The sequence below is a fragment of the Lodderomyces beijingensis genome (genome assembly GCF_963989305.1).
Source record: "Lodderomyces beijingensis strain CBS 14171 genome assembly, chromosome: 5".
In the NCBI taxonomy this organism is placed as follows: Eukaryota; Fungi; Ascomycota; class Pichiomycetes; order Serinales; family Debaryomycetaceae; genus Lodderomyces; species Lodderomyces beijingensis.
The window spans coordinates 110,656-136,021 of record NC_089974.1 but is presented as its reverse complement, the minus strand read 5'-3'; the positions used below and the strand labels follow the sequence as shown (position 1 = coordinate 136,021).

The window sequence follows — 25,366 nt, the reverse complement described above, 5'->3', positions numbered from 1 at the left end:
TTGCACTGGATAACAAAACAAGGATGGCACCAAGTCAACAAGTACAAGACGTAGAGTCCCAGCTTGTGGAGGAAGCACCCGAGCACTGTCCCGGCCCACAGTCCGAGCTCGCGGGTAAGCAAGACGCATGTCAAGGCTGCGCAAATCAAGAAATATGCTCCACGCAGATCCCCAAGGGGCCCGACCCGGACTTGCCCCAAATCTACACGCGGATGCAAGGCATCCGCCACAAGATCTTGGTGCTACTGGGCAAAGGCGGCGTGGGCAAGTCCACATTCACCTCGATGCTCAGCTGGGCCATCGCGGCGGACGAGGAGTTGGAGGTGGGCGCGATGGACTTGGATATCTGTGGCCCGTCGTTGCCCCGCATGCTCGGGGCGTCGCTGAATGAAACCGTGCACCAGTCCAACGCTGGCTGGAGCCCTGTCTACGTCGCCGATAACTTGGGGGTGATGAGCATCGGGTTTATGCTCCCTGATGATGAGACGGCCGTGATTTGGCGCGGCGCGAAAAAGACGGGGCTCATTAAGCTGTTTTTGCGTGATGTCGATTGGGGCGCGCTCGATTACCTTGTGGTGGATACGCCGCCGGGCACGAGCGATGAGCATTTGTCGGTGACGTCGCTCATGAAGGAGGTAGGTATCGATGGCGCGTTGATTGTGACTACGCCGCAAGAAGTGGCGTTGTTGGACGTGCGGAAGGAGATTGATTTTTGTCGCAAGGCCGGTATTAAGATCTTGGGCGTGGTTGAAAATATGAGCGGGTTCGTGTGTCCCGGGTGCAAAGGGGTCAGCCAGATCTTCAAAGCTACTACTGGTGGCGGCGCCAAGTTGTGCGAGGAGTTGGCGATCCGGTTCTTGGGAAGCGTGCCGCTAGATCCCAGGATTGGGCAGTGCTGCGATGCCGGAGAAAGCTTTTTCGACCGGTATGCTGACTCGCCTGCCGCGGGGGCGATTTTGGACGTTGTGGATAGCCTACGGGACGAAGTTGAAGGTGTAGCTGATGGAGGTGGTAGTGAAAATGGGCTCGATGTAGACGGGTTAAGGATTGAGGATTGAGGAGTAGATTTTGCATAAAATTGTATAATGTCGTTAATGAAGCTAGACTTGTAAACTGCAGAGACCTCTCTTGAGCTTGGCCGCTCCACTTATTAATAGCAAGAATCATCGGCGGACCAACTGTCTTTGTTGAAGAAAATGGCTGCAAAATTTGTTTTCGGTTCCAGGTTGCAAAAAAAAAAAAATAAAAAAAAAAAGGAGAATCGAATTCCATTTAGGGGACATTTGAACCAGCGAGTTGTTAATGGAAAGACCAGTTGGGTCTTTACCTTGGGCTTCTTTGCAAACTCGACTTAGAAGATCAAAAAATCTGAATAGTTTATGAGCAAAGCTTGAGCTTATACGTAGAACTCATGAAACCGAACATAGCAACCTCTACGGTCCTCTAGAGAGAGTGTGTTCTTCCTCACAAGCCCCGATATCTTAAGCTATTCTGCGACTAGACCTTCTCACTTGACCACAGTGGATTGCAGAAACAGAAAGTTTGAAAAAACCGGCTCTGTTTGGATAAATGCGCCACCACACAAGCAACCGGGACCTTTGGCTTTTCACTATCGTCAGTTGCGCTGCTAGCCTCGCCTCGCCACGCCAAAGCGCAAATTTTTTTTTTTTTTAAAAAAAAAGGAACCCAATTTCATTGTAGTTTTCTTCTCCAGCATCCCCAACCTCCTTCCCACGGCTTCCAGGATGAACGACATCCAAGCTTTACAGTCGCAACTACCAGAGTTCCGCGAGTCTCGACTACGGTCGCTCTACTCCGACTTTGTCAAACTCAAGCAGTTGAACCCCGAGGGCTACGAGGCGAATTTGCGTGCTTGGAAGGCGCTATTCAGCAAGGTCATCACTAGCGATTTCTTCCATCAGCACAGCGCGATAAGCCTACGTGTCAACGCGGCGGGTTTTAGTATACCGACTTATGGCGAGCCGCGGAATTTGAAAGAGGTGGTTCAAGAGTTTGTCAATGATAGATTTTTGGTGCCGCGGAAATTGTATGTACAAGCTAGTACCGAGTATGGTGCTGTTGTGAATGGTGGATTCGGGTGGGGAATTTTGAAAAACTGGAGCGAGCGAATTCGTTTGAACTCGTACCGCGCGGATTTGAACGACGAGTTTATTTACTGGGATGGCATGGTTCGACGAGCTTTGCAATTGGCCCAGATGATTCACGTTGATCCTGATGGTGATGATGGGGGCAAATCGCGAGCAAGTGGGTATTTGGGTCGATTGTTTAGTTTGCAGTCGCTAGAAGCCAAGTTTCCCTATGTGTCACGGCTGGACTTGGAGCTATACGTAACTTATTGGCTGAGAGATCTGGGTAAATGCCGCGTCAGGCACGTCGAAGACCGCATTTACATCAAATGGGGTGGCGAAGAAGCGGTGAGTGACGAAGATGTGGCTGCGATAAACATCATGTCCGTGTTGCTGAATCTTGAGTCCAAGATTGGCCAACTTGAGTCGCGAATCGGTGCCATTGAATATCTGCTGGTTTTGAAGTTGAACAAGGAGTTGCAGCGCGGGAAATTGGCGCAGTTGATGAAGCGGCGGCGACAGTTGATGCAAATCTTACAACGCACACTGGACCAGCACGATGAGATCCAGCGTGTGTTGCACAAGCTAGACGAAGCCCATTTCAACGCCAAGTTTGTTGATGCCTTGGGCGAGAGCTTAAAAGTGTTGAAGTTGATGAACAATAAAGTTAGTTTGGAGGATGTGGACAAGATTCGCGAGGAATTGGACGAGGAAGTTGCTAAAGTTGATGATGTTGGTCAACGATTGGCGGAAGGTGCCGCTGAGTCCATGGATGAGGTTGAGATTGAGCAAGAATTGGCTCAACTACAGCGGGAACACGATGCCGTTATGAACCCACCGGCGCTGGAGAAGCAAGAGAAGCAAGAGTCTGAGGATGCCACCACCGTTGAGGATGACGCGTTGGTGGAGAGATTAAAGAAGTTAAAGATGGAACCTGTCCCTGTAGAGGAACCAAAGGCTGAAGCAACCAAGGAACCAAAACCTGAAGCGTTGGTAGAGTAACTGGAATAAGTAGCTATTAAACATCAGGGTAATACAGTCATTTTTTTTTTTTAATTCATTTTTCATTTTTTTTGTAGATATTATACATTGGACCGACCCTATTAGTCCTGTTGTTGCTGTTGTTGCTGTTGCTGTTGTTGCTGTTGCTGTTGTTGCTGTTGTTGTTGTTGTTGTTGTTAATTTTCCTCTAGATAGATCTCTTCAAGCTTTTATCCCAATATTTGCAAAATTTGTTGAGTCAAGTTGTACAACTCAATCTTTGGATCTTCGTATTGATCATCTCCATCGCCATTACCATTACTGTTGCCAACACCACCGTTTTTAACTTGCATGTCGCCAGCATTTTGCTGTTGTGATTGACTCATTTGCTTGATACCGGTCAAGATTAACTCATCATCCGAGATCAACTGATTAAACTCGGGACTATTCGATTCAAGTAGTTGCAAAATAGTCCACAACGCAATGTGTTCAAAGGTAGCACTACCAGATTCCAAAAATCTAATCAAAAAACCGTGTATGCCTTCATCTGGCAACGACCAGTTGTTCAAGATATACTGCTTATGCTCGGGTGAAACTCGTGAGCAAAGATTAGCCAAAGCGGCAGCCGAGTTGCCGCAAACTTCACCATTCTCGGAAAAGGTCAAGGGGATAAGCACGTCAATGATGTGGGCTTCGTATAATTTAGGTTTCAAGTCATCTGCCAAGGCGAGAATGGCAAAGCATGCTGAGATTTCCGATTGTACACTAAGTGGCACTTTTAAAACCAAGTCCTTGCATTTGTCAACTGCACCAGCAGCCAATAATGCCGTTCTGTTTTTCTCACTCGATGCAGCCAAGTTACGCAAGGTGGATACCGCGTGGCACTGAATTTCTTCAGAGTCGGTATAGTCTAGCAAACCAACCAAAGGTTTCAAAAAGCCTGCTTCAATGATGAGTGCTTCGTTTAATGGGTGGATGGAGATGTTTCTAATGCAGGCGACAGCGGCAAGGATCAATGGCTGGTGGTTGCACACGAGAAGTTGAACCAAGTTCGGAAGACCGCCGGCTCTCACTATTTCCACTTGATAGCCAGAATCGGAAGCGAGATTTCTCAAGGCAAGCGTGGCTTGACACTGAACTCTAGGTGAGGGGCTGTCCATTAAACTCACCAACTGGCTCACCAATTTCGGTTCCGTGTTTGCCAATTTCTTCCTGTTGGACTCGTCGACGGCGATATTGGACAAGGCCGTGGTGCAGTAGTACTGGACATCTGCGTCATCGTTGGATAATAGACTCACCAAGACTGGCACTGCCCCCGCATTGACCAACTCTTGTCTGTTTTCGCCCAGATGCGTCATATTCAACAATGCACCAGTGGCATTCCTTTGCACTCTGATATCCTTCAGCTTGGCCAATTTGGTAAGCGGGATCAATGCCCCGCTTTTGGCAATCTTCAGCTTATTGTCATCCTGCGTGGCCAAATTGGTGATACAGCCAACGGCATTACACTGGACTTCGACATTTGTCGACAACATTTGTCTAATCAAGGGCTCCAACCCACCCATCTCGACAATCAAGATCTTGTTCTCGGTGTTGACGGCAAGGTTGCCCAAGGCACCACATGCAGCTCGTTGGACCTCGGAGTCGCTCGACTGCAACAAGATCAAGATGGGCTCAAGCACGTCTCTATTCACTTCTCTAACGTCCTTCTCGGTAATCTCTGCAAACGCCAACGCGGCACTTCTTTGCAAGTCGATATTTTCAGAATAGACCAAGGTGCTGAGCGCCCTCAAGGGCCCATTACTGAAGAAATCGACGTCCGACCGGTTCTCGAGATACTGTAGTAACGCACTAATGGCCTCTCGTTCGTTCTCAGCCAATAGTAACTGGTTGTGGCTGCCATCGCCTCCGCGTCCTGATAAGCAACTGCAACAAGCCCCCATGTTGTGTTTTTTTTTTTTTTTGCTTCTTATCGAGTAATCAAGTCAAGTTGGTGAGAAACTATTGCAATCAAGCTAATATATGTGAATATATATGCGTATATGGATGCTGATTGCCTTGAAGTTGGCTTGATGTCTTCTTGTTGAAGGTTTGACGGGTGCTTCGCGTGAATTTGTTGATGATTTTTGTTATCAGACGGTACGTGTAAACGAAGAAATTGCTGGTGAAGTTTAGCGAACGGCTCCTTTTTCTCTCTGCTTTTTCGTTGGTTTCTTTCCCTCCGGTCTTTTCCTTTGGACTGGAGTTTGGTTCTTTGATGATCGATGGGAGAAGAGGCTCCAATACGTGCTGCTCGTGCCTCCCTTTGCGTGTTCGGTAGAAGAGATTGGCAAAAGGAGCAGGCTTGAGTGACTGGTTGGTTAGTGGCCTCCTTTTCAAAACGAAGGGGGGGGGGCACTTCCTCTCTCTGCAGAGTGCGGCTTGTGTCTTGATTTCCGAAAAGGGAAAACCACGTGACATGCACGTGTAGTGCACGTGATGTGGGTGCACTTCAGCCCCAGGGTATGCGGCTTATGTCCATATTTCCGAAAAGAAAAGTCACGTGCAAATCGTGTTGATACCACGTGACAAGCACGTGCTGTGCACGTGACGTGAACAATAGTGAATATATTCTTCATACATCACTAGTAGTTGAATGTCAGCTTAACCATAACTAGCGAATACAACCATCGAGTTCAGCTGTAGGATCTTTCCATCCATTTACTATCCGCTCCCTCCCGCATTCTAGGTCTGGGGATGTATTTAGAGGTCTAGCCATTTGTGCCCCACTCCAACTAGATACAATGACTGCTGAAACAAGACAAAGCACTTGGAAAGACAGGATCCACGAGCTTCTGCATGTCACGGTTGACCCTTTCCTCCAGGATCTAAACAAGTTTGGTTTCCAGGATGAGTCCAAGAGAAGGTCGCTACTTACAGACTCCGAGGGGAAGGTGGACAATATCTTCAAAGCTGCTATCATGCAAGCTTTGGAACTGTCCATCTTTCTTCCTCCTGCATTGAGGAACAAGAGGAAAGCAGAGCCGCAAGGCGAAGACGACCAAGCGACGAAACGAGCGAAAACGGGAGGCACCCAAGAAGCGGAAATCACACCAGTTGATAAAGTCACGTCGTTGCGGTCACAACGCGAAACTATAGAGGCTGAAATGGAGATGTTTCTCAAGACCGATTTGGACCAGTTGGACGTGCTATCGGTGCCCGAACACTATCCTTTGAAACCACTTGCAGCTTCGTCGTTGACCGAGATCTACTACCTAACGCAAACCTTGCCGTCGAACAAGCTAATACCGGGAACTCACAAGGCTTTGATGACGGATAATTACGAGTTGGCCTTGTTGGAAGGGAAAGTTGCCGTGATATACTCGCGCATTGAAGAACTCAAACGGCAAGGAAAATGGTCCTCGCGGCAGCCAAAGATGTACTATGATCCCATCGTGTACAAGAATCAAGGAAGGAAAAAGACGTTTGCATGGGACTACATTTTACAGGAAGCACTGTGGATGTCGGAAGATTTTAGAGAAGGGTTGAAATACAAGAAAATGTGTGCCGTGATTATTGCTCAGGCTGTGCAAGACTATTGGAGTTTGGGTAAAAGTGCCACTTGCGTTGCGCGGAAAGTGCCACCGGCAGAAGTTACCGACGACATGGAAGTTGATCAAGAAACAAGCGACACCGCGCACGCCCCACAAGATGAATCCGCGAAAGAAAAGACAGCAACAGCAGCAGCAGCAGCAGCAGCTACAGATGTGCTTTTAACAGATATCCCGGAAAGCACCAACAAGGCAAGCCGTGAACCGGCGCTGAGAGAAAAGATTAGGAACGGCGCGCGTGATATTACGATTGCGCCTACGCAGTTGTTGAATTACCCAGAATCCCTGGCTAGAGTTGAAAGTGTTGCACACCTCGACCCCAAGGCGTCGAGTATATTCAGCAGCTTGGACATGGCCGATATCTCAACCACCAACATGCACATTGACGACTTCAACACCCATGCCAAGTCCATCTTAAAGTCATTGCCAACGTACAGATTCAACTCCCATTCCCCTGGCAAGTTTGAAGTGCAAGAGCCACCAATAATACCAATTTCAAAGCTTCTACTCCCATTCGAGAGCGACAAGGACTGGCATAAAATTGTCCTACGCAAAGTTGCAGATTGGAAAATCAACACCCAATCAGCCAAACTACCCGAATATCAAAAGGGTCTTTTTGGAACCCAGTCGCATCGGCGATTCCATTCACTTAAACCTCCCAAACCACCCTTGGTGAGCAACATCGAGTTCAGATCACCTACAGTCTGGGTCCCCGAGGACGACAAAAGACTCATTCATTATGTTGCTGAGTTCTGCTTCAACTGGGATTTGATAGCCGTGCACATGCTGGCGGTTTCATTTGCTCCCGCGTTGAAGAAATATGAGGCAAACGTCGAGAGGCGGACTCCGTGGCAGTGCTTTGAAAGATACATCCAACTCAACCAGAAATTCCAATTCTCAGACATGAAGGGAGTCTATGCGTTCCATGCACAGCAATGGCTCGAGCAAGCCCACCGGGCGCAATCCACCACCATCAAAAGGCGCGTTTCTCCTCTAGGTGTAGCTAACGATAGCATCCAGCGAGGACACAGGAAACTCAGATGGGCATCCATGTTTGACGCCATGAGGAAATGCATGAAGAAGAGAGAGATTGAAATTGCCAAGGTCAACCATCGCAAGTCCACCAACGAGTTTCAAGCGAATCAGCAACAGCCCCAGCTGCACTCGAACCAATTGGCAAATGGAGACAAGAGAAGTAATGTTGGGAAAGTGCCGACCCCGTTGGAATTGTCGAAATTAAAGTATGAAAGAGACAAGAGCATTCAAGAGGGATCAAGACAGCGGATGTTGGCTGCTGTGGCTCAACAACAACAACAGCAGCAGCAGCAGCAGCAACAACCACAACCACATCAACAACGTCAACAACAACAACATCAGCAACATCCACAACAACAACATCCACAGCAACATCAGCAGCAACAGCAGCAACTTTCGAGAACTACTCTGGCTCAGCCTGTGCCACAGCAAAATCTGCAGGCACATCATCCGCAGCAGCAACATTTGCCACAACAGAAGCTACCCCATGCGCAAGTGCAAGTGCAAAATCGCGTGCAACAGCAGATACGGCCGCCAGCACGGGTGGCGTCAGTTGGACCTGACGGGCAAATGCCCCAACCTATACCGAATCCAATTGCGAATAACGGTATGGGAATCAAGGACGGTCTGCATACTCCTATGAAGGTTCCAATGGGAAAAGATGGTAAACCCTTGACGAATGAGCAACTTCAGCAGTTGATGCAGATGGAAAAAGAGAGACGGCTCCTTCATCAGCAACAACAACAGCAGCAGCAGCAACATCATCAACAGCAACTTCAACCGCAGAATTCGCAGCTGCAGCCGCAACAGCAACAGCAACCGCAACAAGCTGTTGATTACAATCAGCAAGCCAACTTCCAAAACCCCGTGTACTCCCAGCAGCAGCAGCAGCAAAATAATTCACAACAGTTCCACACGGGTGCGATGCAACAACAAACCAGACACAATGCAAGCTCGCCCAACATGGCGCAATACCTGCCCACCAAATCTATTCAATCAGCATCGCCATTTCTTCAACAAAACACGACACCGCTTTTACAGCAGCAGCTCCCACATGCAATGCCCCAACATTCTAATACTATCCGCTCCCCTCATCCGCACCAGCCACAACCGCAACCGGTGCACCACCAACAGCACATGATGCAGCAGCAGCAGCAGCCACATCCGCAGCACTCCACACCGCCGCCAAAGCAGCAGCAGCTACATCAACACCAGCTTCCGCACCAGCTATCGCATCAGAATCAGCTCCAACAACAACAGCAACATCATCAACAGCAGCAACATCAACAAGCACCTCCACCGCGAAGAATGCAATTCCAACCCGCTCAAATCTCTGCTGTCATTAACTCAATACAGACGCAAAACCCGGGACTTTCGAAAGAGCAAGTGACGAAATTAGCAGCGCAGTACCTTGCTGGGTTGCAACAGCAAGCTAGGAACAAACAAGCTGCCAGTTTACAAGCTCAACAGCAGCAGCAGCAACACATGGTGCAACATCAACCGCAACAGCACCAACCGCAACAACATCACACCCAACAGCATCAGCCACAGCGTCAACCGCAACATCAACCACAACAATCACAGCAACTATACACTAGTTCTACAAATAATGTTGTTCCAAACACGAGTCCGCAATTGACCCCACAACAGATTCTTGATGCTGCTGCTGCTGCTGCTGCTGCTGCCGCCGCGGCTGATGGAGGTAATATCAGTGCTAGTGCCAGTCCCAACGTGAGCCATGTAAATCATAGTCTTAATTGATGATTAGAGGTGTCGATGACTCGGTGAAATTTTTTTTGGCGAAAGATCTCTAGTTTTTCACGGTGCGACTCTACTCTAGACCACTCAAACATCAACGGGGCACCTACCATCTTCCAACGTGTCCTCTTTGTCATGAAGTATAGTGTTGTGGTGGCCATTCGAAATGAGGTTTGGACATCTCCCAGCCAGTGTCGTGTCTCGTTTTGCCGCCCCGCGACACCTCGAATTTTTCAATAAAAAAGGAGTCTCCAATGTAGTGCTCATCTCTCATCTTCACCACCACCCCACCACTGGCCATCACAACCAACAATTACACCAGAAAATGTCATTGACTCAAACTGATCTCGAAGGGGTGTTGCCATTAGTCAACAAGGGCAAAGTCCGCGACATCTACCAGCTCGACCCCAGTACCCTCTTGTTTGTTGCAACAGACCGAATCTCAGCGTACGACGTCATAATGTCCAACGGTATCCCCGACAAGGGCCGCATCTTGACCCAATTATCCCAATTCTGGTTTCAATTCCTCGAATGTCCAAACCACTTGGTTGATGTGGATTTGTTTGCTAGGTATCCGCAGTTGGAACCGTATAGGAGCCAATTGGAAGGGAGAGCGTTGGTGGTGAAGAAGATGCGGTTGATACCTTTGGAAGTCATTGTGCGTGGCTACATTACGGGTTCGGCATGGAAGGAGTATGTCAAGTTTGGCACTGTGCATGGGGTCAAGATGGAGCCGGGGTTGTTGGAGAGCGAGGAGCTCCCGCAGCCGATATTTACCCCTAGCACCAAGGCGGAACAGGGCGAGCATGATGAAAACATCTCGCGTGCGCAAGCTGCCGAATTGATTGGCGAGGAGTTGTGCGCGAAGGTTGAGGCTATCGCTGTTGAGTTGTATAAGCAAGCGAAGGAGTATGCAAAGTCCCGCGGCATCATTATTGCGGATACCAAGTTTGAGTTTGGGTTGGACGAAAACGGGGAGGTGGTGTTGGTTGATGAGGTGTTGACACCTGACTCGTCGCGGTTCTGGAGCTTGGAGAAGTACGCGGTGGGCCAGTCTCAGGATAGCTACGATAAGCAGTTTTTGCGGGATTGGTTGACGGAAAATGGCTTGGCTGGGAAGGATGGCGTTGCTATGACGCTGGAGATTGCTGAGCGTAGTAAGGAGAAGTATGTGGAGGCGTATGAGTTGTTGACGGGCAAGAAATGGCAGTAGAGTGGGTGAGAGGGGATAAGAGACGTTCTGGGTGGATGAGAGTTTGTTGGTGGAAATATATGCTAGCTACATAAATGATTTTTTTCAACTTTTATTGAGCTCTTCTACTGAGGCAAAAAAAGAGTCAGTGTCTTGGGTTTTTTTACTACATGTCCTCAATTCACACGGTATTTCCTCACCTCGGCGTTTCTGGTGCGCTCGTATTCGTCAGTGACTCTAAACTTGTGCCCTGCGTTGAACTGAGGCGAAATAGGCGTGGGTGACTCTGCATATAAATTCAAGTTCTTTGTCCTCAAGATATTTGAGCCATTGTCAGCGGCCAAATCGTTCAAGTGTTGCGGACCACGAGGCCTCAGCTTCATCCGTTCAGCGACTTCCTTGTCCACTGCTTTCTCCACCACACTCCAAAACTCCTTCTGGTAGTTTAATCGCACCTCCTTAGCTTCTAAATCCAACGCTTGCTTTTTCAAATTAAACTCTCCAATCATGCTGTTTTCCAACTTGGTCAAACTGATTTCCTTTTCTTTGAATTTCGATTCTTGTACTTGGCAGTACGTTTCCCGTTGTTTCACTTCCGCGTCGAGCGAAGCTAGAAACTGTTCCTTTTTCTTCAACTCCTCGTGCTTGTTGATAAGCTCCATCTTGAGCTGCGTTAGGTTTCGATTATATTCATTCAACTCCATCTCCTTGCGTAGGAACTTTATACTTAGTGAATTGATGAGATCGTAGCACAGCGGGCGCAGCTTGGGGTCGACGGTGATGCACTCCTTAATAATTGATCTCAATTGCAACGAGTACAGTTCGGGCAAATTGGGGATGACCCCGCGCTTGATCTTGGACTGGAGCTGGAGATGCGTCTTGGCTTGGAACGGGGGGCTCAATTGACACATCTCGTACAAGACGCACCCTAAGCTCCAAATGTCGCATACGGGCAGATAGGGCTCATCCATCAACACCTCGGGCGACATGTAATAAGGGGTGCCCACGTAGGTCTTGGCAAAGTCGTTCTGCGTAGTGAGCATCTTAGCCAACCCGAAATCTCCGAGCTTCAACACGTCGTTCTCGATGAAGATGTTATCGGGCTTGATATCTCGATGGATGATTACGGAGTCGGAGTTGATCTGGGGCGTTGTGGGCGAGCTCTTGAACAAGTTGACCTTGTCGACGTCGCAGCCATAATGGCATCGATAGAGCGCATTAAGCATCTGCACTAACACTTGCCATATGAACTCCTCGGGCACCTGCGTGCTGGTGCTCTTGTATTGTCGAATGTACTTGGCCAAGTCTCCCCCCAGACAGTATTCCATGTATATGTGGATGGACTTTTGCGATGAGACGTGCTCGTGTTTGAAATATCGCACAATGTGCTTGTTTTTGAGTTCCTTGAGGATCCGAAGCTCCGAGATAATCTGGTTCCTCTCGTGGTTGTTCATCTGCTTGTATTCGATTTCCTTGCGCACGCATATCGAGCGCGTTTGACGGTGCTGCACCTTGCGCACGGTGCCGTAGGATCCCTTGCCGATGATTTCTAGCGGCTCGTACTCATTGCTCATGGTGGAAAAAAACGCGAGGCCGTGGATATCGCGAGTGAACGGCAAGAAGGACAACTGTGAATGGGATAAGGTGTGGTTGGGTGTTTGGTTTGAGGGATCCGGTTTTGGTGGAGATGAAAATAATGACACAAAACTGAAATTCTCTGCAAGTCTTCTTTCGCAGCTGCCGTCACGTGACCGTGCAGAGTCACGTGACTGACGTTCCCGGCTGCAAGGCAACCAACTATCTACAAGCAGAGGCTGGCTATCCAATGAGTTTTGAAGTACATATGTCCAATTATAGTCTGTTATACAGTTTAAGCCCAGTTACCCAACAAGCTCATCAACAATAAGCCGGCAACCAAACTGGCCATGGCTAAGCCAGTGTGCAACCATCCCGCGTGCCTCAAATGGCCCCAGAGCCAATCGTGGGCCCACATTTCAATCAACCCGGTCCAGAGCAAGACCCCCGCGGAGAAGGAGTCCAAGGTGCCCAACGCGATGATGGTACTTGGGTCGTTACCGTTGAATTGGTTCAATACTCCGATTCCAATACCCATGCCGAGCGGAGTAATCAATGCAAAAGCCAACGCCATCGAACATTTCACTAGTAAGCTCGAGTCGAGATCTGCGATGCGCGAGCCGAGGGCCAACCCTTCGAAAAACTGGTGAAAGACAATAACGATGAACAAGGTGATGAAATAGGAGTCTGCTGCCACCACCAATGTTATACCGATCAAGATTGAGTGGAAGATTATGCCTGCTTCGAGAATGAGCACCGAGATTTTGTCGTTGATGGGGTGGCGGTTGTTGGAATCTGGGTCCGAGTGGGATGAAGTTACCCCGACTTGGGTCTCGCTGTCGACCTTGTCATGCGAAGGGCACGCTTCAACTTCCTCGCACTCGCTGCCTTTGCCGGTGGGGTTGGCGATTTGGTTTCTGCAAGTGAGCGACTTCAGCAAGAGTCGGTAAGCGATGTACTCGATCAAAAATGCAATGAATAGTCCCGCCATGGTTATGGCGGGTCCAGTGGCTTCATAAGTGAGATGCAAGCATGAGTTGCCCCAGATCAACGCTGCGTGAGTCATCAAGTGGACAAATGCCGTTGATATTACCACCCCCGTGCCGAATTGCTTGATTATAGTAACGATAATGTTGTGCTGTGACAACCGGAATAGTTGCTTGAGCACCGTGGGGCCAAAGGATCCGATGGACGAAGTCACCAAAATGACGAAAAGCAACCCGATCCGTAATGGGATGTTATAGTCGCGATCAATTGGCTCGCACGCTTGGGCATCGAGATTGGTCAACGAACTGTCATCTTCGCAATGTTCCACCCCGGCATGGAAATGGCAATTTTGCCCCGAGGAGGTTGTGCTAGCGGACATGACGCCGAGGATAAATTGAACTTCTTGGGTTCCGTACAAGCAATAAACATCTTCTCCATCGTGTTGATGACAGCCGGTGTAGTTTGATGGCGCGTTCAGCTGGGCGGGTGCTGGTAAGATGTAGCCTTCGTTTCCCTCTGGATCGTGACAGTATTGCACATCGTCGTCGAAGTGGCACTCGGTGACCGAAAACGTCGCCTCGTCGTGGTCGTGCTCTTCTTCTTCATGGTCGTGTTCTTCTTCTCCTTCTCCTTCTCCTGCTTCAGCATCTTTTGAACCCAAGACGAATTGGACTTCCTGTTGTCCATTCATGCAATAAGTTGCGTTTCCATGCAAATGACACCCCGTGTAAGTAGAAGGTGCGTTCTCGGGCACGGGGTCGGGGTCGATATAGCCCTCATTGCCTTGAGCATCGATGCAATATTGGACTGCGTCGTGGAAATGACAGTTTGTCACTGAAAACGTGACACCCTCTTCCACTTCTCCTTCTTCATGGTCGTGGTCCTCTTCCCCTTCTTCATGGTCGTGGTCCTCTTCAGCTGCAGCGTCGGTTTCTCTAGTCACGAGATTGACGACATGATGGCCGGTGTCGCCTCTCTTCTTGACCAGCTGATGCAACCTGTCGGCTTCGGCAACGCCGAAGCCAACTGAGAGCGCTGATGTGGCTGCTGACAACGCAAGAACTAGTGCTAACCTCATGGCCCTTATTTGCTTCTGCTTCACTTCCTCTTGATGATGTATTTGCCAAAGAGGGAGATGCCAATGCCCTTTTATACACTTTTAGATGGAACAGCGTAAAACAACTACCACCGGGGAGTCCATTGAGGTAGATTTATGCCAAGACTGGGAAAAAGCTCTTCGTCTCAGTCAAAAAATGTATGGAGCCTTTATAATATTGCTGCCAAAAGACACCTTGGAGCGCCTCGTGTGTGTGCCTGGGGGGAGAACCAGCCCCGATAAAAGGTCTCCCGGCTCTTTCATGTGGTCTTGAAGGTGGCCCATCCTCCTGGCATGCTAGCCATCAGCTCCAGCATTGGATTCCCCGGTGGCTGAAGCGGTGGTGAGTGCAGGTGGCTCGTCACTGCAACATGGGCGTATCGGGAGTGTCGTACAGTTTTAGATTTGGGTTTCAGATGAGCGAGAAGGTGCAAGAGATAGACAACCACCAAGGTGGAAAGCCAAATGCCGCCTAGCGCAGCCGTGAGAGCAGCCCAAGAACCAAACCAGACGACAGTAAACGATGGAGACAGCGATAAAGAAGACGGCGAGGACGATAAAGAGGATGAAGAAGACGATGATGGAAACGATGATGGAAAAGACGAGGAAAGCATTTGAACCAAGCTCGCCATAGCTGTTTGAAAAGCAACTGTTGAAAGAAAGTCCACTAGCAAACAGACCTCGGTCCATGCGACAGCTCAGTTTGCTCGATCAAGAACAAAAAATAAAGCTTTTTACAGTGCCATCTCGTCAAGCTTTCTCCAACTGGTTTGAATAAGCTTGCAGAGGAGATTTGCGCACTTTTGAGCTTCGAAACCTTCTTCCTCTCTTTCTCTTTATTCTTTTTTCTTATCATCACCAAGGTTGTTTCCAGAAGGAGCACCGGAGCAGAAATATCACCGGATCTCGCCAATTGATGCAAAGTTTCCGGGCAAGACTTGGCACACCCAAGAAGAAGAAGAAGAAGAAGAGGAGGAGGAGCTGCCGCTGGATGAGCTAAACGCCTTGTCTTTTTTTTTTTCTCTCTCTCTGAAGACGACTCGTGACTACTAGAATGCCTCGGGGCTGCTTTTAGACAGTGGGTTTAGATATCAAGGATGTGGAGGTTGGAGGAGCTGTCCAGCTTTATTTTGTAATCTCTACGACAGGGTTCCCGTTTTCTAGAGAGTAAGCTCCGGGATCTCTTGGGTATTTCAGGGATATTTCAAGGTTCAAGTGGCCCGGCGTTGGTTACGCTCTTTTTAGTCCACATGGGGTCATGCTCGTGTGACTTATCAAGCCGTATAGACCAAGTTGAGACTTGGTCAAGCTGTATAGACCAAGTCTCAACTTGGTCTATACGGCTTTTGGCAAGTTTTTAGTCTACATTGTGTGGAGGTGGGAAAGGCCCCATTGTTGGAATTTCTTGGGCTCTCGGTGGAGAACCAAACGTACGTGTGGGAAGCGGCAGGCAAGAGCAGAGAGTAGATCCACCCCCAATCGACTGAGTTCAACCGAATGGTGTGGTTGAAGGACTTTGTCGGATTTGTAGGGCTTGTTTGCCAGTGGCTCTCAGGCTTGTCTGCCTACTTGCAACCGAGGCATCAAAAAGCAACCACTACGACTCTAGGTGCCCATTGAATGAGGTTTGAGCCTCGAAACACGCGTAAAAATATACAACTCTGCTTTGCAAGTCATTTAGAAGCAACATCTATCCAAAACAGTCAGCTTTTGAGAGAAAGGCTTGGTGTTTGTTGCATCTTGGGGGGATTTTGTTGGACCGCACGGCAAGCAAAAGTGCCCTGGACAGAGTTGAGCCAGCCCTGAGGAAAAATTAGTATGGTGCGGTTTTTGCTGATTTGTTTGGGATCCGTCAACTTCAACTTCAACCTCAACCAACCAACTCGTACTTCTTCTACAGTCGATCAATTTGGTCAATTGGCAACCATAGTCCAAGGCTAAAAGAGTACAAACTTTGACTGATTTCCCATAATGCTCAGACAACTATCAATTGCAAGGCCTTTCTTGCCTTTCGCGCCACTCAAGACTCCCATTAGACTATTGGCCACCAATGGACCAATTGCCGTCAAAACCACCAATACAAAGGCCAACGCCAAAGCACGTGCAACCACCAAGGCCAAACCTTCTAAACAGTTGACTCAATTGCAAGCAAAGCTCAGCAAAGCCAAAGAAGCCCAGAAACAAACATCAGAAGCCCTCAAACTCAAACAACAGGAAATCAAACAAGCCATCAAGCAACGCAAGCAAAAGCAAGACTTGTTGGCCAAAAGAGAGCAGGATAAAGCGACAAGAAAACCGCGTCCATACAGATTGGTCAACTTGTACATGAACCAGCGCAAGGGGGCGCTCCAAGACGCCCACAAGGCCATCTCGGCGTTTTCAAGCGACGAACGTCAAAAGTGGCAACAAGCAGTACAGGAGTTCAATCGGCAAGCGGCCCGGTTCTTCACGCCCAAACCCACTTTTGGTCCGCGCAATGCAGCACAACGGTACCTCAAAGAAAACCTCCAGCTGATTGGCGACGATTCTCATTCGCCTGCTGAGCGGTTGACGCTTGTTATGCGCCAATGGAAAGCGTTGCCCGAGTCGGAGAAACTAAAGTATGGCGTGGATAAGCTGCAAGTGGTGGAGATGAACCGAGCTTTGAAGGACTGGAGAAATTCGAGAGTGGTTGAGTACCGCAAGTACTTGGATTTCAAAAAGAACTACAAGCTCGATCTTGATGACTATTAAGGGCGGAAAACTTGGAGGAAAAGCGGGTTTGCAAGATTATCATCATTGATTTGATAGTAAAAATTTAAAAAGCCGTTTTTTTTTTTTTTTTTTTAATAGGATTCTGCCCTTGGCTTTGTTGTTTTTAATATTTGTAAGAGTATATGAATTAAAGATTTGTTGAAATTGGAGTCCTGGACCTTCTTGCAAGTGGCAAGCTGGGATCTCATCGCTCAGCCCAGCGAGAAGAGGTCAGTAATGAAGGCCTCCTGGATCCACCGTCTTGGAACTCGGGCTACCCCGGCAACGGTGGACACATTTTACATATCGTTTCAAGAGGGACAGGAACCTCAAATGCGTCACCTTGACCGTGTCCCCACCCTGTAGCGAGTGGCTTGCCCGTTGTTCGATTGGTTCGGGGACTTTGACCCCAGAACGCCATAAGTTTCAATTGGGAAAAAAACACCACACAGTACCAGACAAGACGCGTCCCAGGTGCCAAAATTTCACCCACCAGCAAACCATCACCCCCATCCTTACCACCAAAACCAACCTACACACATAGACCCACACTTGGAGTCAAACACACGGCAATCTGTATTTCTTTCTCCTTCTTCCACCATGTCCACGACGTTTGAAATGAGATTCGCCAACTCGGGCGCAGAGCGGACCTTCATCCAAAAACTCCGCGACAAGAGCCCCCAAGACATCCGCTTCCTCGACCACTACAACGGAGAGTATTTCAGCTGTTTAGAACAGGACGCCGATTTGATCGCGGACGAGATCTACAAGACGCGGTCGGTGATCAAGACGCACAACGGCACGCGCTTCATCACCATCTCGCCCCAGGTGTTTGCCAACGTGTTGAAATACGCCTTGTTGGACCAACGTATGCGCGTGGAGATCTACGATGCCAAGAGATACGAGTTGCTCGTGAGTGGCACTGCTGGAAATTTGGACGCGGTGTCGGAAAAGTACGCCGTGAATTTCGAGTTTCTGGATTTTTCGAGCTCGAGCATCGCGGCCGTCAAGATTGTTGCCAACACGGTTGGGGTGTGTTTTATCGATGATGGCGAGGACAAGATTTGGCTCTGCCAGTTTGAGGATAACGAATTGCTCTCGCATTTGGAGCTGTTGCTTGTCTCTGTTGGCGTCAAGGAGGTGTTGATGACGCTGCTGAGCCAACTGGGAGATAATAAGAAATTGGAAAATGTGGTGAACAAGTTGGGCAATGTTGTCGTGAGCACTTCCACTCAGTTCAACACCAAGAACGTTGAGCTGGACTTGTCAAAGTTGGTCGAAGAGGAGAATTTGGAGATGAGTTTGAGCGCCAAGGGGATCAAAATGAGTGAGTCTGGAGTGGCGTTTGCCTGTTGCAACGCGTTGATCTCCTATTTGGGCCTACTTGAAAAAGACGACTTGGGAAGTTTCCAAATTGATCAGTACGACTTGACGAGTTTTATGAAGTTGGACTCGGCCACAATCAAGGCGTTGAATGTGTTTCCCGAGTTTAAATCCTCCTCCATCAATTCGGTTTTCGAATTGTTGAACAAATGCAAATCTGCGTGCGGCTCGCGATTGTTGAGCCAGTGGTTGAAACAACCACTTACTTCAGTAGTAGAGATTGAAGAGAGACAGCAGTTGGTTGGCTTACTCATGAATGATGCCGGTTTGAGAGTCTCGGTCCAGGATATCCTTGGTCAGGTACCTGATATCAAACGACTACTCAAGAAAATGAACATTGGTATGGCTAAAAACGGTCACGATAATCGGAAATTGGAAGATTTGGTGAGATTGTACCAATTGGTGTTGTTGCTCCCTGGTTTGATCCAGCTTTTGCAAAAAAATGGAGATAGACGCGAGCTGGTGAACGAGTTGGTGGAGAAATATTGGCGCGAGCCCATCCTGAAGCTGTACTCGTCACTAAGGAAGTTCCAAGAGTTGGTGGAAACCACGGTGGATTTGAAAGGCTTGCACGATTTGCACTCGAACTTTGATATTCGCCCCGAGTTTGATGCTTCATTGATTGAAATCAACGACAAGAAGAATGACGCCATGGACCAGATCAAAAATTTGCATCTCGCCGCTGCCGATGATTTGAACATGGAGGCGGATAAGAAGTTGAAATTGGAGCAACACCAAGTCCATGGCTTTTGCATGAGATTAACGAGAACAGACTCGGTGGTGTTGAGAAATAATACTCGCACATATATAGAGTTGCAGACGGTCAAAGCTGGAGTTTACTTCACCACTGCCGAGTTGAGGAAACAGGCCCAGGCGTATGCGCAAGCGTGCGACGAGTACAACCACAAGCAACGGGAATTAATCCGGGAGGTGATTTCAATCTCGTTGACATATCTGTCTGTGTTGACTAAATTGAGCTTGGACTTGGCCCATTTGGATGTGATTATGAGCTTTGCCACCGTGGCACTCGTTGCGCCCACTACATTTGTCCAGCCCAAGATGATTCCACTCGATTCTAAAGAGCGCAAGATGCAAGTGAAAAACTCGCGGCATCCGTTATTGGAAGTTCAAGATGATGTTGACTTTGTCCCGAATGACGTTGACATTGAAGAGCAGTTTTTCAACATCATCACGGGCCCCAACATGGGTGGCAAATCCACCTATCTCAAGCAAATTGCCACCCTTGCACTCATGGCCCAAGTAGGCTCATTCATCCCCGCGGATGATAATGATGGTACTAGCGATGGTGTTGCTACATTGCCAGTATTTGACGCCATCTTGTCGCGGGTGGGGGCAGGTGACTCCCAACTCAAGGGACTTTCCACTTTTATGATTGAAATGTTGGAAACTTCGTCGATTCTCGCTAGTGCCACGCTGAACTCGTTGATAATCATCGACGAGTTGGGCCGCGGTACTTCGACCTACGATGGCTTTGGTTTAGCGTGGTCGATATCTGAACATTTGATTCAACAAAAGCAGTGCATCTGTATATTTGCTACCCATTTCCATGAACTTAACCAGTTGGCCAACATCTACCCACAGCAAGTGAAAAACTTGCATGTGGTTGCATACGTGGAAAACAAAGATGATATCACGTTGATGTACAAGATTGAGCCGGGCATTTCATCGAGGTCGTTTGGGATCAATGTGGCTGAAATGGTCAAGTTCCCGGAAAAGATTATCCGCATGGCCAAGCGCAAAGCCGAGGAGTTGGAAAACGACAAGAGCAAAAGAGTCGAGGACGTCGATATGGATGCCAATGAACTCAAGCTTGAGGTGGAGCAATTGAAACTGGTGTTGAAGGAATGGAGAAACAAGAATCAGTATGATGTCGAAGAGGCATCGCGCGAGTTGCACAAGCTATTAGATGAGAACTCCAACGGGTACATCAAGGAGCTCATTGCCAGTTTATAACGACAACAACAATTTCCAACCAGTCAATAAAATATAAATATATGTATATATATTTCTATAGTTATTTAGATTCCATTTTTCTTTTTGTTTGAAACAATTTCTATAACTCTAATCTCTTTTTTTTTTCGTGTTTTCGTTTTTTCAATGCTGCTTCACTTTCAAATCATGTTGGTGATGCTTTGCGTCTTCGTTGTCTGCTTCAGCCAATTTCTGAACCGCCAAATACCTTTCCAACCCCCACGGATCCTTGCAATGGACAACGGGTAAGAAGCCGAAATAATACTTTAAAGTGTAAAACTTGTCGGTGCCTCTAATGAAACATCTTAGATACTCCTCATAGATCAAGCTGAAGTAGACCCCCGTGCCCGTGAAGATGTGCCACCACCCATGGCCTTCCAAGATGAACCCATAGGGTATGCCCCAGTCTTGGCGAATCAGTCTCACTTCATCGCAGAAATGGATATCCAAGTTCCAAAGAAAATAGCCAAACAAAAAGATCCCTACGCCGAAAATGGCCACCCCGTCCATTTGGCTGCGGACTTTCTTGTCGTGGACGTGTTGCCAGCTCAACACCAAGGACTTGTAAATGATGCTGAAATTCAACACGGCGTACGCGGCTTGGTGCAAGGTCGGGTTGGTGTAGACGTAGAGATAGACGTAGCTCAACGCGGTGGTAGCGGTGAAGATGGAGATGGCGATGATGGTGCTGGTGGTGCGGGACTGGAACGAGGAATAAACGGACCAAAAGGGGACAATCGTGGCGTATAGCATGGGCAATTCGTCCAAGAGTTGGTATTCGTACCGCAACGTCATGTGGAACAACCACGAGCCGATCCCCACTAGCAAAAACCCCATTGCGGTCACGATGAAGCGGAGCTCGAGCTTGTTGCTGTAGGCCGAGAAGATTGCAAACACCGCGAGCGACATGAATGCGCCGTTGGTCACGGTGTTGACTGCTTCGGCGATGTAGGGGGTCACCGCGTAGTTCAATTCGCACCAGTCGATGGTGCTCAGCGGCTTGCCCCAGTAGCCCACGGCTTGTTCTTCGGCGTATGGCCAGGCGAATGGTAACATAAACTCCTTGATGTTGAACTAGTGAATGCTAGCTGTGGTGCGGTGTAGTTTGGAGCCAGTGGAGTCCGGATCAACTATACTTGCTTTGGCAATGGCAATGGCAATGACAACTTCCTTATGTTCAATAGAAAACAAAAAAAAAAGTAGACAAGTAGGGTGTAGCTTGGTTAGACAAGTTGAAGTTAGGTTCCAATGTCCAGTTGCGGCTATTCGGCGAGAGAATTTCCAAGTAGATCAGATGGGATGAACGCCGGGGGGGGGGGGGGGGGGGGGGGGTAGAGGAGGACAAGCGTTGAAATTTTAACAGGCGAGTGGTTTTATGCGCAGATAACCCACCAACTGTTCTCTCGCTCTCTCGCAGCAATATAACCACGAGGAAATCTAGAGCTGGAGAGCTGGGGGGTGCCATAGAAGCGCCCAGCGCGAGCAAGAGACTGAGACAGATAGTTAGAGAGACCCGGTAGATAAGCCGTAAGCCACTTTGCTAATAGTGGATAGTAGCGGTAATTCCTACTGATTGTTAAAAAAAAAAAGAGAACACTGTGGAGGCGTTCTGCTCTTCTACAGTTATCTATGCCCTGCCGGCCCGACCACCTACTCACTCATTTTACACACGCCTTGGTTAAAAATAAGCAGCGCCTGCGACTCAAATGCATTTCAAGAAGAAAGAGTCTTTTTTTTATATTACTTTTCTACTTCTTTCAAGTCAGCCCAATTGCCGGTTTCGGTTTGTCATGGGCGGGTCGGGTGTAAAAAAACGGCCACGGGTATAAACCGTTGATAATATGCCATCGGGCCCTTTTTGTGTCGATGTAGCCTTGCCGCAATTCTTGAGGGGTTATTTCCGCAATTTTTAGGGGGTTGGGGATGGAGAATAAAAATACGCCTCAGTTTTCAAACCAGCGGAGCCAACACTCGTCGCCTACGGGACTGGTTGTATAATAGTCGTTCATGCACATTAGGTCTTGGTCAGTGACGCCAGGGGATGGGACGTTGTCTCGGCCCAATTTTATCGGGTCGTCATTGTCGAGTACTTGGCACCAATCGTCGTCGATTTGCGAGTGGAAATGCCAGTAGAGGTTGGCTATGGCTGCTTTCATTTCAATCTGGGCAATGTTCATGCCCAAGCACATGCGGATACCTTTGCCGAATGGCATCATGTATTTCTGTTGGAGCTTGATTCGAGAGGTGTACGCTTCGTGCAGCTCGTTTGCATTTGAGAGTGGGAGCCACCGGTGCGGCTTGAACGAGTCTGGATCGGGGAAAACCAGCGGTTCTCGATGCAATGCGTATGGGAGGCACGATATGATGGTTCCCGCGGGGATTTTGAGGTTGTTGACTTGGTATGTGTTTTGATCCACAACTCTTGGTTCTGCTCCCGGGATCGACGTGTGGACGCGTGAGTTTTCCAAGATTAGTGCATTGAGAAACGGGAGTTTGTCCAATTTCTCCAAATCGTCAATTACATCGTTTTTGAAAGTTGGACGGCCGAAATTTGCAACTAGCTCCTGTCTCAATTGAGCTTGTAGTGGTGCATGCGCCGGCCGTGATAATTCATACGCCAAGTAGCACAATTGCACTGCCGTGGTTTCATGTCCCGCAAACAAATTGTCGGTGAGGAACGAGTAGGCATATTCGCCGTGGAGCCCGTTTGCGTTTAGTGCTTGCAAGGTAGTGGAATTCTTGCCGTTTGAAATTAGATTCTTTTCTGCCAAGGCATACAAGTTTAATTGAAACTGGGTGATATCAACCAAACACTGCATAACCAACTTTGTAGCTGCCCATTCCCAGAACCGCGGCATCAAAGTCGTCCAGAACCCCATCGACGACACGATTCTATGTTCCATCACTATACGGCGCTGTTGAGGGTTCGACATTAGGTCCAGACCGTTGTCTTTACCGAGCTCAAACCGAGACACCACGTCCATGGCCAAACAGCCAAACAAGGTAAACGTCTCAATGCCCAAATTGCGCACTCTACCGGACTTGTTGAACCACGCTTTTCGGTGGCCCTTTGCATGCAAATTGAACTGCGGCTTGACGCAGTGTATATCGGGCTGTTGGCCCGATATTGAGCTTTGGTGAACCACCTCGATCAACTTGCGAGTCGCGTCTACAATGACACCTCTCGTGTCGTTTTCCTTCGAGAAAATGGCAGATTTGCTGTATAGTTTATGGATCATCTTCTTGTAGTGTAAATGTTTGTCATTGGCGAGACTAGCGAAAATGTTGTCCTTGCCACCATGGTTCGTGAAGTTTGCATAAAAGTCGGATTTGGGCAAGTTGTGCGTGTAGATGTCGTGGATGAATTTGTCGGAACCATTCACGCTGACCTCATTGGGGGACAACAACACCACGGGCCCGTATTGCTGATGGAGCTGGCAAACTCGTCGGATCCAGGCATGTTTGCGCTGGTAGTTTAAGCTTGGAATGCGCGAGACCCGATGGATGTAGGGGCCAGGCACGGCCCACATTGGCGACCTTATTGGTGCAATTATCACAAAATAGACAGCTAGCGCTGCTAGTAGGAGGAGTTGGGTCTGGTATGTGTGTGATTCTATCAAATCATAGCCTGACCAAAACAATTCTCTCAACATGATCTAGTGAATGATTTTTTGAGGGCGTGTTCTGAAGCAGCTAGGTAGATAGTTTTGAGCTTTCACCATTGATAAAGACTTGTCAGGCGCTTTTTTTATATTACCAGAATGGAAAATAAGGACATGTTTCCTCGGCGTAATCTGCCGATTCATGGGACCATGAACAAGTACGAAAGATAAGGAAGACAATGTTCTAAAATTCGAATTCCGCTCGCTCCCTAGAAGAGAAAAAATTCCGCTTTCTGCAACCCTTTTTTTTTCCCTTTCCTACTGTTGCTCATTGGGTGGACAAAGGCTATACCACCTTAGCGAGAGAGCTATACCAAATCCGAATGGCAATTCCAAAAGACACACTCCAGTATCAAAAGAGGTCATAAAGAGACTCTTATGCAATTGATCAATTTTTTTACCAAGAAGAACATCTAGATTATTTTATATCCTAGTCTGCGAACCCTTTAGATGAATAAATATACAACACTTTGTTCGATTTTTTTTTTTTTTTTTGGTTTCTATATAGCTTTTGCAACTGAAGTCTCTTTGATGGTGTAATGAGTGAAGTCCTTTGCAATATGGATACCACACTCGGTCTTGACTTTATCCTTCCATCTTCCAGACCTTTCGTCCTCGCCTTCGGCCACGGGCACCGTCGAGTGCCAGTCGCCCACCGATTTGTAGCCTAGATTCAACAATTCGTTGAAGGGCACGTTATTGTCGTCGATATACTGCTTCACTTGCTTAAAGTCCCAGTTCCACAATGGGTTGATCTTGATTATCCCGTTAGCTTCGTCCAACTCCAAAATCGCGAGCTGAGATCGGGCTCCGCCTTGAGACTTTCTGCGGCCCGTCAACACTGCATTGACTTGCAATTGCTTATATGCTCGTTGACTGGGCTCCACCTTCACCAAGTAGTCGTAGTATTGGTCATCGGTCTCCCATAGCTGGTCACCGTACTTGGCCACAAATTCCTGCTCTGTGTTGACATTCTGGGGCTTGAAAACGTTGACGCGGGAGGTTGGGTAGCGGAGCTGCACACGCTCGAGCAAGTCATACGTCTGGGGGAAATGGTACAATGTATCGAGAAAGATGAGGTCAATGTCACAGCCTAGCTTGGAAATCATGTCGGAAATGGCCAATCCCGTCAATCCAAACGCGGTAGTCTGGTACAAGTTGGGGAACGTGTAGTACGCCCACTTTATGAGGTCCTGCGGAGATAACTTTGCCAACCGCTTGTTCAAAAACTCAAGATGTTGCTTGGTTATGGATATCGATGCGTTTGCAAGCATTATTTATTTCGGTCCTTGTTT

General features: G+C 48.3%; 12 protein-coding genes across 12 annotated transcripts; 6 read left to right on the top strand and 6 right to left on the bottom strand. All coding sequences in view use genetic code 12, as the record gives it.

The window, feature by feature from the left end:
- Positions 1–23: 23 nt before the first annotated feature.
- On the top strand, positions 24–1,058 carry LODBEIA_P39830 (uncharacterized protein; the record flags this gene model as incomplete). Its single annotated transcript, XM_066974153.1, has 1 exon — positions 24–1,058. One exon carries the CDS (start codon positions 24–26, stop codon positions 1,056–1,058), a length of 1,035 nt encoding a protein of 344 aa, XP_066830921.1.
- A 687-nt stretch (positions 1,059–1,745) lies between these two features.
- Positions 1,746–3,089, top strand: LODBEIA_P39820 (uncharacterized protein; the record flags this gene model as incomplete). Its single annotated transcript, XM_066974152.1, has 1 exon — positions 1,746–3,089. The coding sequence occupies one exon, from the start codon at positions 1,746–1,748 to the stop codon at positions 3,087–3,089; it is 1,344 nt and encodes a 447-aa protein (XP_066830920.1).
- A 209-nt stretch (positions 3,090–3,298) lies between these two features.
- LODBEIA_P39810 (uncharacterized protein) lies at positions 3,299–5,011 on the bottom strand (the record flags this gene model as incomplete). The annotated part of the gene is made up of 1 exon (XM_066974151.1): positions 3,299–5,011. One exon carries the CDS (start codon positions 5,009–5,011, stop codon positions 3,299–3,301), a length of 1,713 nt encoding a protein of 570 aa, XP_066830919.1.
- An 840-nt stretch (positions 5,012–5,851) lies between these two features.
- Positions 5,852–9,454, top strand: LODBEIA_P39800 (uncharacterized protein; the record flags this gene model as incomplete). Its single annotated transcript, XM_066974150.1, has 1 exon — positions 5,852–9,454. The coding sequence occupies one exon, from the start codon at positions 5,852–5,854 to the stop codon at positions 9,452–9,454; it is 3,603 nt and encodes a 1,200-aa protein (XP_066830918.1).
- Positions 9,455–9,776: 322 nt separating this feature from the next.
- LODBEIA_P39790 (uncharacterized protein) lies at positions 9,777–10,664 on the top strand (the record flags this gene model as incomplete). The annotated part of the gene is made up of 1 exon (XM_066974148.1): positions 9,777–10,664. The coding sequence occupies one exon, from the start codon at positions 9,777–9,779 to the stop codon at positions 10,662–10,664; it is 888 nt and encodes a 295-aa protein (XP_066830917.1).
- A 155-nt stretch (positions 10,665–10,819) lies between these two features.
- On the bottom strand, positions 10,820–12,217 carry LODBEIA_P39780 (uncharacterized protein; the record flags this gene model as incomplete). The annotated part of the gene is made up of 1 exon (XM_066974147.1): positions 10,820–12,217. One exon carries the CDS (start codon positions 12,215–12,217, stop codon positions 10,820–10,822), a length of 1,398 nt encoding a protein of 465 aa, XP_066830916.1.
- A 296-nt stretch (positions 12,218–12,513) lies between these two features.
- On the bottom strand, positions 12,514–14,283 carry LODBEIA_P39770 (uncharacterized protein; the record flags this gene model as incomplete). Its single annotated transcript, XM_066974146.1, has 1 exon — positions 12,514–14,283. The coding sequence occupies one exon, from the start codon at positions 14,281–14,283 to the stop codon at positions 12,514–12,516; it is 1,770 nt and encodes a 589-aa protein (XP_066830915.1).
- A 1,989-nt stretch (positions 14,284–16,272) lies between these two features.
- LODBEIA_P39760 (uncharacterized protein) lies at positions 16,273–17,034 on the top strand (the record flags this gene model as incomplete). The annotated part of the gene is made up of 1 exon (XM_066974145.1): positions 16,273–17,034. One exon carries the CDS (start codon positions 16,273–16,275, stop codon positions 17,032–17,034), a length of 762 nt encoding a protein of 253 aa, XP_066830914.1.
- Positions 17,035–17,634: 600 nt separating this feature from the next.
- On the top strand, positions 17,635–20,391 carry LODBEIA_P39750 (uncharacterized protein; the record flags this gene model as incomplete). Its single annotated transcript, XM_066974144.1, has 1 exon — positions 17,635–20,391. One exon carries the CDS (start codon positions 17,635–17,637, stop codon positions 20,389–20,391), a length of 2,757 nt encoding a protein of 918 aa, XP_066830913.1.
- Positions 20,392–20,532: 141 nt separating this feature from the next.
- Positions 20,533–21,465, bottom strand: LODBEIA_P39740 (uncharacterized protein; the record flags this gene model as incomplete). Its single annotated transcript, XM_066974143.1, has 1 exon — positions 20,533–21,465. The coding sequence occupies one exon, from the start codon at positions 21,463–21,465 to the stop codon at positions 20,533–20,535; it is 933 nt and encodes a 310-aa protein (XP_066830912.1).
- An 887-nt stretch (positions 21,466–22,352) lies between these two features.
- On the bottom strand, positions 22,353–23,939 carry LODBEIA_P39730 (uncharacterized protein; the record flags this gene model as incomplete). The annotated part of the gene is made up of 1 exon (XM_066974142.1): positions 22,353–23,939. One exon carries the CDS (start codon positions 23,937–23,939, stop codon positions 22,353–22,355), a length of 1,587 nt encoding a protein of 528 aa, XP_066830911.1.
- A 632-nt stretch (positions 23,940–24,571) lies between these two features.
- Positions 24,572–25,345, bottom strand: LODBEIA_P39720 (uncharacterized protein; the record flags this gene model as incomplete). The annotated part of the gene is made up of 1 exon (XM_066974141.1): positions 24,572–25,345. One exon carries the CDS (start codon positions 25,343–25,345, stop codon positions 24,572–24,574), a length of 774 nt encoding a protein of 257 aa, XP_066830910.1.
- Positions 25,346–25,366: the final 21 nt, after the last annotated feature.